Source organism: Scylla paramamosain, chromosome 26 (genome assembly GCF_035594125.1).
Source record: "Scylla paramamosain isolate STU-SP2022 chromosome 26, ASM3559412v1, whole genome shotgun sequence".
In the NCBI taxonomy this organism is placed as follows: Eukaryota; Metazoa; Arthropoda; class Malacostraca; order Decapoda; family Portunidae; genus Scylla; species Scylla paramamosain.
The window spans coordinates 7,112,501-7,123,442 of NC_087176.1; the positions used below are offsets into that span (position 1 = coordinate 7,112,501).

The 10,942-nt window shown below is 43.7% G+C and overlaps 1 protein-coding gene across 1 annotated transcript in view; it reads right to left on the bottom strand.

Annotated features, from left to right (window-relative positions):
- The window catches only part of LOC135113655 (fatty-acid amide hydrolase 2-B-like), a 10,609-nt gene extending 1,585 nt beyond the window's left edge, over positions 1 to 9,024 (bottom strand). Inside the window, 13 exon segments of the mRNA XM_064029089.1 lie at positions 39 to 221; positions 330 to 491; positions 493 to 552; positions 1,438 to 1,542; positions 1,771 to 1,914; positions 2,769 to 2,923; positions 3,231 to 3,342; positions 3,803 to 3,933; positions 4,328 to 4,414; positions 5,453 to 5,549; positions 6,413 to 6,547; positions 7,993 to 8,351; positions 8,898 to 9,024. Of these exon segments, the coding sequence (XP_063885159.1) occupies positions 39 to 221; positions 330 to 491; positions 493 to 552; positions 1,438 to 1,542; positions 1,771 to 1,914; positions 2,769 to 2,923; positions 3,231 to 3,342; positions 3,803 to 3,933; positions 4,328 to 4,414; positions 5,453 to 5,549; positions 6,413 to 6,547; positions 7,993 to 8,193 (1,572 nt within the window). The 5' untranslated portion in view covers positions 8,194 to 8,351; positions 8,898 to 9,024.
- Positions 9,025 to 10,942: the final 1,918 nt, after the last annotated feature.

The following is a 10,942-nucleotide window of genomic DNA, read 5'->3' on the forward strand; positions in this document are numbered from 1 at the left end:
TCTCTCTCTCTCTCTCTCTCACACACACACACACACACCTGTATGCCAAGAGGCAGGCCGTTGGAGGAGAGGCCTAGAGGCACTTGCGTGACGGGGAAGCCCAGCGCGTTGAAGATGGCGGCGTAGGTGAAGTTGAGTGGACGTAGCAGCGACTCCCCGTGGTAGGGCGCCTGCGTTGGGTGGCTCGGGTACAGCAGCACGCCGCCGTGGCCCAGGAGGCGCTGCGGTGGTGGTGGTGGTGGTGTTAGGGGTGGTGGTGGTGAACTAGACTTAACGACTATTATCTGGCAATGAACGGTTAAAACACACACACACACACACACACATACCTGTATCCTCATCTGCAGCGCCTTCCACTGAGCATCCACCCTAATCTTTCTGTTGGAGGGCGCCGCGGTCTTCTCCTTGCCGAACAGCACCTTCTCCTGGTCCCGTAAGAACTGAGCCTCGGCCACCACCTTGGCCAGCACCGCCTGGGACAGCGAGGGCCAGTGTGTGGTGCGGCCGTCCCAGCAGCCACCGGGTGACCTCCGTGCCCACGTTGATCTCCCCCTGCATAGAAAAGAGCATGGGAACGTAAGGGAAGGTGTGAGGCCTACACTCGGCAGTCCCTCTATGAAATTAGCAACATATGAGCATAAGAACACTGCATTACATATAGTTACATTAGAAAACGAGAAAATAAGAGAAGGTACAGAAAGCCATCAGGCCTACACGTGGCGCTGCCTGTATGAAGCTGTAGTGACATGAGCGGTGGTGCAATAGGCCACCGTGTCTGAACTTGGCAGTCCCTGTATAAAACTTGACGTAATAACCCAGGAACATAAGAAAATAAGGGAATGTGTGAGCCATCAGGCCTACACGTGGCAGCCCCTGTGATTACATTACAACATAAGGGAAGTTACAAGAAGCCACCAGGTCTGTATGTTGCAGTCCTTGTATGAAACATCGCTGCCTATTTCCACCTATCATCCCCTTCCATAAATCTGTTTAATCCTGTTTGTATTTACGTGTGTGAGTTTGAGAGGGAGACAGAGAGAGAGAGATAGTGAGAGGGAGAGGGAGAAAAAAAAGGAGAGAGGAAGGGAAAGGAGGAAGGATTATCAAAAGAGAAGGTTTTTGTTTATCTCATTGAATTTTCTTTTTTTCTTTATTTTTTGTGTGAATGATTTTGGTGATTGTGTGTGTGTGTGTGTGTGTGTGTGTGTGTGTGTGTGTGTGTGTGCATTTTTAACTGCAAATTATTTTATATTTTCTTTACCTTGAGAGAGAGAGAGAGAGAGAGAGAGAGAGAGAGAGAGAGAAAGAGAGAGAGAGAGAGAGAGAGAGAGAGAGAGAGAGAGAGAGAGAGAGAGAGAGAGAGAGAGAGAGAGAGAGAGAGAGAGAGAGAGAGAGAGAGAGAGAGAGAGAGAGAGAAAGGGGAGCACCAGCCGTCACCTTGTTGTCAGCCAGTTGTTGGTAAATGGGCGTGTCATCTTGTGTTTCCTCGGCCAACTTTTCCCGCCAAATCTGATAGGACCACTGTAGGCCGGGAATTCTCACCTGGGAACGCACAAGAATATAAGAGAATAAGAACATAAGTACTTGAGAACATGAACATTATAACAGGAATACAAGGGTTGGTGTAAGAAGCCGTGCTATTTCCACAAGTCATGCCCATCGATAAATTTGTCTAATCTGAAAGTCAAAGAAAGAAGAAATATTGAAAGGATACAAGAATAATCACACACACACACACACACACACACACACACACACACACACACACACCTTCTTCACAGTGCAGTCATAGGTGTGCCTGTAGTGCTGGGTCACCTCTCGTTGCACCCTCAGTAGGTCTCGACTCATGCCAGACGTCAGGACCCCGTCAGCGTCCCCCTCTAGAGAGAAGACCTCCACGGCCCCGGGGTTCACCTGCAGGCACGCTTGGCTAGGTAGTCTTAACCCTTTCACTGTTTCGGTTTTGTGCTAGTTATAAAAGCACTATAAAAATTATTTACCTGAAGATTATTGTTACTGGGGTTTTCAATGGTGTTTAAATAATCCCGGTGGTAGTTCAAGGTCCTCAACCCTTAACCTGTCTCATCCCAACCCCCGGACCTGCCCCTCCAATACCACCTCCCTGTTTACCTCAATCTCCCTCACCTCTGCCAACCACTACCCTATCTGTTAATCCCTACCCTGCCTCCCAACACCTTCCTCCCTGCTGACTTGTACCCTCTGAGCTCCCTGTGAACCCCTAACCTGCTTCCCTATTCTAGACCCTGTCAACTACCCTGCCTATCCCGTGTCAGCTCCTACCCTGCCTCATCTCAACCGTTACCCTGCTCTTCTCAATATTTACCTACCTTCTCTTAACCTCAGTCTTCAGCCTTTCTCTCATCGCCGCAGTGTTGCATCTCTTGCTATCCTTTACCGCTATTTTCACGCTAACTGCTCTTCTGATCTTGATAAACTATATGCCTCTCCTGCTCCCGCGGCCTCGCTGCATAACACTCTACTTTCTCTCACCACTATTCTGTCTATCTCTCTAATGCAAAAGTTAACCAGTATTCTCAATCATTCATTCCCTTTTCTGATAAACTCTAGAACTCCCTGCCTGCTTCTGCATTTCCTCCTTCCTATGACTTTACCTCATAACAAAAAGAATTTCTACCTCCTCCCTCCCAACCTCCCTCCTTTACAGTCCCCTACCGTACCTCACAGCATGTACAACACCCCAGTGCACCTCTCCTTAACTCAGTGAGAACAACAGTCATTGGCGTCACCTTCTTGCCGAGGGAAAGCTGGGCGGCCCTGTCCCCGGCCAGCACGCTCAACACCAGCGTGAGGTCCGCGGCGTGGCGCGTGAGGGGCCCCGGGCACTGCAGGGCGCTCGTGTCTATGTCCTGGTGGAGGTTGCACCCACGCACGCTCACCACGCCTGCACGATGACTAACGTTAAGAACTGAGCAGGATTGGCACTCATGGCCTTGCATGTGTTATTAGAGCACTTTACCACTGACCAATAGATAGATGGTAGGTGGGTGGGTAGATACATGGAGGGTTGGGTAGGTAGATAAATGGACAGATAGGGAGATAGATGAGTAAGTAGATAGATAGTTAGGCCGATAGATAGATAAACAGATACATTGGCTGATTGATAAGACTCATACATACATACATTATAGTACATACATGGATTAAATGACATACGAGTATACTCTCTCTCTCTCTCTCTCACACATCACCTGCTGTTGGCTTGTGCCCGAAGAGTCCACAGAAGAAGGCCGGCGTGCGTATAGACCCTCCCGTGTCGGTGCCCACACTGAGGGGCGTCCCGCAAGCACACATGAGCGCCGCCTGTGTTTGCAGAGACAGGGAATTTTAGGCGAAGGGAGCACGGTGCGAAAATGAATAAAATAAAATGAATTAAACAATAGATAAATATATGAATACATAATACTCATAAATAAATTAATAAGATGAATAATAAAGTAAGATCAAATCATAAATAGATAAATAAGTAAATAAAGAATAGACATACATCCACGAAAAGAGAGAGAGAGAGAGAGAGAGAGAGAGAGAGAGAGAGAGAGAGAGAGAGAGAGAGAGAGAGAGAGAGAGAAATTCTACCCATCCTCATCCTTCCCCTCAACCTCTCCCCCTCACCCACACACCCACCCACCCACCACATCCCTCACTCCTTCCCCTCCCTCACTCCCTCTCCTCTCTCACCCACCCATCCCATCCCTCACCCCGCACTCCTCACCCATACATCACACACTCACCTAGCCCTCCCACCCTTCTCCCCCAGACTCACCTCGCCCCCCGACGCTCCCCCCGGCGACCTGCGAGTGTCGTATGGGTTGGAAGTCCTGCCGTACACTGGGTTGTCACTGTCCCACCACATGCTGAGCTCAGACAGGTTAGTGCTACCGATGAAGATGGCGCCTGGTGGTGGTGGTGGTGGTGGTGGTGGTGGTGGTGGTATTGCCATTAGTCTTATTGTTTTTATTATTGTTATCATTATTGCTATTGTTATTATTAATATTTTTGTTATTGTTTTTTTATTGTTTTTGTTGTTGCTGTTGTTACTACTAGAACTACTGCTGCTACTGCTACTGCTACTACTACTACTACTACTGCTACTACTGCTACTACTACTACTGCTACTACTACTACTACTACTACTACTACTACTACTACTACTACTACTACAACTACAACTACTACTACTACCAATACTAATACTGTCGCTGTTGTTGCTGTTATTATTCTTATTATAACCACTACGACTACTACCACCACCACCACTACCACTACTGGTGCTACTGTTGTTACTCACCCGCTCGCTTGAGATTAGCCACCACCTGGGCATCCTTGTAAGCCAGCAGCCCCTCGCGAGCCAGGAGACCCCCAGTGTGAGGCAGCCCTGGGGGAGGAACAGAAGGGAGGCAGAGTGTTATGTCTCTTTATCATTTCCGTGATAGTTTAGTAAGGATTCTACATAACTAACGAAAGAATATTAAGAAAAACTTGACCAATCTCTGTGACCTTTGAAAATAGAACTGTGTTTAAGAATGTCTATAGAGAATGATCTGTCTGTCTGTATGTCCCGTGATAGTTTAATAATAAGGATTCTACATAACTAACAGGAATAATGCCCACAAAAAACCCTACTATTCCTTTCTGTGGCCTTTGAAAACAGTCCTAGTGAAAGAACAGTGTGTTTCATAATACCTGTCTGTTTCTATTCCTTTCACTTCTTTCCCCTTTCTTCCCCATATGGACGAGATACACTCACTCCTTCCTTCACCTCTCACTTTCCCTTTTCTTCCCCTTACTGGAGGGGCACACTTGCTCCCCTCTCACTCCTTTCCTCTATCTTCCTTATATTAGATATGCTCTCCTTCTTCCTCTTCCTTAGTCTCTCACTTTCCTCTTTCTTCCCCATATTACTGTAGATGCACCCTCACATCTCTTTCTTCCCCTCTTTTTTTTTCTATTTCATCCCCTTGCTGATGAGATAAACTCTTAATTTTTTCCCTCGTTCTTCCCCATACAAGATACACTCCCTCCTCTTCTTTCGTCTCTCACTTTTCTTTTTTTCCCCCTATATTACTGTAGATACGCCTTCACACCTCTTTCTACCCCTTTTCTCTCCTCATAGTGAAGAAGTGGGGTAGGAGGAGGCCTCAGGGAAGACAGGAAGGGGGGGGAATAGACAATGACGAATATTCATTGCTGGCCAGTGATAAATCAGTCTTTTCCTAGCGGGAGAAACAAAATGAGCTACACAGATGTTTTTTGTTGAGTGACTTCACAACTGTAGCCTCTGTCAGTCCCTTATGAAAATGCTCCTTGATCCCCATATTCTCTCTCTCTCTCTCTCTCTCTCTCTCTCTCTCTCTCTCTCTCTCTCTCTCTCTCTCTCTCTCTCTCTCTCTCTCTCTCTCTCTCTCTCTCTCACCCGCCACGCTGATGGACTCGGTGACAGTGAAGGGAACGCCAAGGAGAGGCTGATGTGTTTTCACCCACTCCTTCGTCAGACTGCCGTTGCGGTAACCCTGGTGATGGTGGTGGTGGTGGTGGTTGTAGTAGTAGCAGTAATAGTAGTAGAGCTTAACACGGAAAACAACTTAAGGGAACACGCCCCCACGCACACACACGCACATACAGATAGATAGATAGATAAACAGACAGGCGGATAGAAAGGCAGGCAGGTAGATAGATAGATAGATAGATAGACAGACAGTTATACAGACAAACAGACAGATGGACAGACAAGCAGACAGATAGATAGACAGACAGATAGCGAGGGTGGAATCAAAAGAACTTCGTCTTATTCTCCTCCTCCCCCGTGACTGTCTTCAGCTTCTCTGTCTCATCGCCGCAATGTTGCATCTCTTGCTATCTTGTACCTATTCTCTGATCTTGCTAACTGGATGCCTTCCCTTCTCTCGCGACTTCCCTGCACAAGACTTTCTGCTTCCTCTCTCTCCTATTCTGTTCACCTCTCTAGTGCAAGAGTTAACCAGTATTCTCAGTCATTCATTTCTTTCTCCGGTAAACTCCGGAACCCCCTGCCTGATTTTATGTATTTCCATTTCCTATGACTTGAACTCTTTCAAGAGGGAAGTTTCAAGACATTTACCCTCCAATATTTAATTATCCCATTTGACCTCACTTTGGGAAATGGCACTCAAGTGTTTTTTTTTTTTTTTTTCATTTTTTTATTGCCTTGGCCAGTGGTCCTCTTACATAAAAAAAGACAGACAGACAGACACAGCCTAAGAATGTAATGATTTTTTTTATATACATACTAGAAACAAATATTCGAAAGCAAATTTTCACACACACACACACACACACACACACACACACACACACACACACACACACACACACACACACACACACACACACACACCTGGTCCAGCCTCTCGTCCACACGCCTGGCCAACAGCAACGCCCCCTGGAAATCCTCCTGAGTGAGGGCGTTCAGCACCGGGTTCACGTTGCTGATGCGTGTCACGTAGCACCGCACCACCTCCAGGCTGGTCAGCTGCGGTGAGATGGGAGGAGAGAGGGGAAGGGGAGGAGTGGAGGAGGAATGCTTGAAACATATCCCAGGCGGTCACCCGTCCAAGCACTAACCGGACCCCTCGTTGCTTAACCTCACTGATCGGACGATAAATGGTGTATTCAAAGTGTCGATCTTGGTGATATGGATAGGAGTGAGCGCGCCCTGCCATTGTGAGGGGAAGGAAAGAGGAAAGTGAGAGGGGAAGGAAGGGGAGGAAGGAAGATGGATCTAATATGGAGAAGAATAAGGAAAAAGTAAGATTTATCACGCCAGTAAAGAGGAGGAAAAGGAAAATAAGAGAGGTAGTAAAGTGTATCAAATATAGACAATATTGAGGAAATGATTGGGAAGGGAAGAAAACCCCGCCATTAAGTGAAAGAAAGAGGAAAGTGAGAGGGAAGGAAGGCGAATGTGCACCGCTAGTAAGGGGAAGGAAACAGATGAGAGGAACAGAAACAGACATTCTAAAATTCCCTCTTCTTTCATCAGGACTGTTTTCAAAGGCCACAGAGAGAATCAAACTTTTTTTTCTGAATATTTCCCCAGTTGATAATATGGAATCCTTAATAAACTATATATCTCCAGAATCACGAAAAGTACAGATAAATTTTTGAGTGTGCCCCAAACTTTACTCGAGAAATAGTAAGCAAGCAAAGGTTAGTTCAGCAAACCCCCATGCTGGTGACAAGGCAGGACGGTAACACTTCATGGTCGCTGTGGAGGTTACTGAGATAAGATGACCCCTGAGAAAACATTGACCTTCAGCTGATGAGAACACGGTATATTTTTGGGTGATAACGATCATTGCTTCCTTATCTACCCAAAATGTGAGAGAAAGGAATACCTGAGAGAAGGTTTATGCATGCAGTAAAGGAAGACATGCTTGTAATGGGCGTGACTGAAGAAGGCCCAGAAGGTCGTAAAAAAAGAAAAAAAAAAAGAAACACGTAAAATAGAGATAAAATACCATAGCATAAGGAAGGAGGAAGAGGAGGAGGAGGAGGAGGAGGAGAAGGTGGAGGAGTTAATGAGTGAAGAAGAGAATGAGAATACCCAAAGATTATTAAAGAGTTTGAGGAATGTATCTACGTATAGCGTAAAGATAGAACAGAACAACGGAAAACAGGAGGAAGAGGAAAAAAAGGAGAATGAAGAGGAGGAGAAGAAAGAAGAGAAAGAGAAGGATGAAGAAAATATAGCGTAGAGGCAGAATAAAACAACAAAAAGAAGGAAAAAGAGAAGAAAGATTCAGAGCGGAATACCCAAAGATTGAGCTATCAAGGCTTGTCCACACGAGCAAACAGTCCGGGAACATCGAGGCGGACAGACCTTCAGGAAAAATATAAGTAAATAAATGAATAATAATAATAAGTAAAAGGTAACAGGCGAGATATGTAATGCTCCTTACACAATCACAGCCTCACCTTCCTCTCCCTGATGTCATGGGCGAGCTGGGAGGCAGACAACAGAAGCACGGGGTTGAACACAGGAGGCAAGGAAATTTTGCGCCGCCACCCAGCCACCACCACGAACAGGACAGTCACCCACGCGTCCCACAGCCACCTCACCACCTGCAGCAAAGGCCACGCCACCTGCAGCACCGCCATCAGCACTGACCGCAGCATGGTGTTGTTGTTGTTGTTGTTGTTGTTGTTGTTGTTCTAGATTTTTACGCTGTTTTAGCAAACACTTTTCTTCTTCTTTCTTTCTTTTTCGTGTTTTTACTTCTATTCAATTTTATATTTAATCTTCATCTTACACGAATATTGTGAACTGTGCATCACTGAAAAAAAAAAAAAAAAAAATATATATATATATATATATATATATATATATATATATATATATATATATATATATATATATATATATATATATATATATATATATATATATATATATATATATATATATATATATATATATATATATATATATATATATATATATATATATATATATATATATATATATATATATATATATATATATATATATATATATATATATATATATATATATATATATATATATATATATATATATATATATATAATAAATAAACTAACAAATAAGTAAATTAAATAATAAAGTGATATATCCTCTCAAATTTTCCTTTGAAATTTTCAGCTAAACACTAATATATATATATATATTTTTTTAAGAAGAAAAAATAACCTCACAGATTTTAATATTTACGAGGCACCTTTTTGTTTTCCTTCACTAAACCTCGTGTTATTCTTGATCTTCATATCACTCGTATATTTTCAACTTTGCGTCACATAAAATAGAATAATAAGCTCTTTTCAAATCCCTCTAGGCAGCGCACCTCTGTTGCTTCTTTCCGTGGCGAGCTGGGCGCTGGCGGGATGGCTTGAGATGAGTCTGTGACACCGTGTGAGTAATGGAGCACGTATCTCGCCTTATCTGATAGCAGAACACACACACACACACACACACACACACACACACACACACACACACACACACACACACACACACACACACACACACACACACACACACAGTACGTACACTGAGTTTTGAACCCTTTCCGGAGGTGACCAGCAGAAGATTGTAGGTGAATAGGTGAACGACACACTCACAGAAACAATAAAATAACGTATGTCATTCTTTCTCGTGTGTGCGTGTGTGTGTACAATTAGGTAACAACTCTCTCTCTCTCTCTCTCTCTCTCTCTCTCTCTCTCTCTCTCTCTCTCTCTCTCTCTCTCTCTCTCTCTCTCTCTCTCTCTACGTTCATTGTTAATGATATACTATACTCGCCTTTTTCTCATACTAGTGCTTTATTTTTACTTAGAGAGAGAGAGAGAGAGAGAGAGAGAGAGAGAGAGAGAGAGAGAGAGAGAGAGAGTGTGTGTGTGTGTGTGTGTGTGTGTGTGTGTGTGTGTGTGTCACCTCTCACCCTCCCTCTCCCCCTGTCTTCCCATCCCCATCCCCCACCAGTCACCTTAACAGACCGTCCACCTTTGGCCTGAGAGTATGATAACCTTAATGACAACCTGAGCCAAGTGTTACGTAAGCAGGCACTAGTCATGATCACGGGGACTGAAGGTTGCGTCTCGTACTCTGGCGACTTCCCCGTGTGAACCGGTACATGCCCCACGCTTTAGAAATACTTGTCACTCTTATATACGTAGAGACTCGAGGAACTGTGCTCGTATTCTCAAGTTACAAGATAGAGTTAGATCATTCATAGTTATTTAAGAGTTTGATGTGTATAATTCGACAAACCTTTCACTCCTACTAGCCACGTTTCCCCTTGAACTCCCTCTGAGTAATAAAGGCTCCATCTGCACTGTGAATTTAGTAGTGTGAATTGTTTCAGTAAAGGAGCTAAATACAGTAAGTCTTCCTTCCGCTTTAAAGAAAGTTGACGTCTCGAACTATTTCTAATGGCGTGAATATTGGATATGATGGGCCGTACTCAGAAATGCTTCGCTCTCTCACCAAGACTATTTTCAAGGGCCACATAAATGATTACCCGCGTTCTCAAGACTTTTCCTTTTAATAATATGGAAATCTTATTAATATGTCACTATAATCCTTTCAATAATGTAGAAATCTTGTCAATCTGTCAGTAGAACCATGAAAGCACCCTTAAAAAACTGTGTAGCTTCAACTAGTCTTTTGAAAGTAGTCTGGGTGTGCGCAGTAGTGTTTCGGAATAAAGTTCATTGAAACAGCAGGAGAGAGCCGCAAACTGTGAGTAGAGTTGGTTTATACCTTGTTGATGTAAGATATATGATCTGTGGCCCCGGAACTTTGTGTGTACGTTAACGGAAGGTTAGACTGAATGCTGTGTGATTGTGTAACTCGCGATTAAGTTGTAAAAGGGATTGCTTATTTAGTTGTTTGTATCTGTGATTTAGAATTATAATGTTTGATCAGTGTAATTCTTGAGCTCTTTTTTTTTATAAAGAATAAATGTTTTGCGTAATTTTTTGTGTTTTCCAGGCGTTTCCAGATTCGTGTGTGTAGAAAAAAAAAGAGGAGAAGGAAGAAATGAGAAATGAAGGAGGAGGAGGAGGAAAAACAAGAAAATATTTAAAAGACAACATTTAACTTAATTTCCAATGTTTTCTAGTTATTTTCAGCCTTGGATGTGTGTATGCGTGTGTGTGTGTGTGTGTGTGTGTGTAAGAAAGAAAGAGAGAGAGAGAGAGAGGGTGTCGCGCAGTGTGTCTGTATTTCTCTCTATATAATGACCTGAAGTCTCTCAGGAGGAAGGTTTCAAGACGCTTCTCATAATTTTGGATTTTTTTTTTTATTGCTTTTTAGGAACTGGCACCTTTAGTGGGTCTTTCTTCATATTTTTTTGCTGCCCTTGTCCAGAACCTCTATTACATAAAAA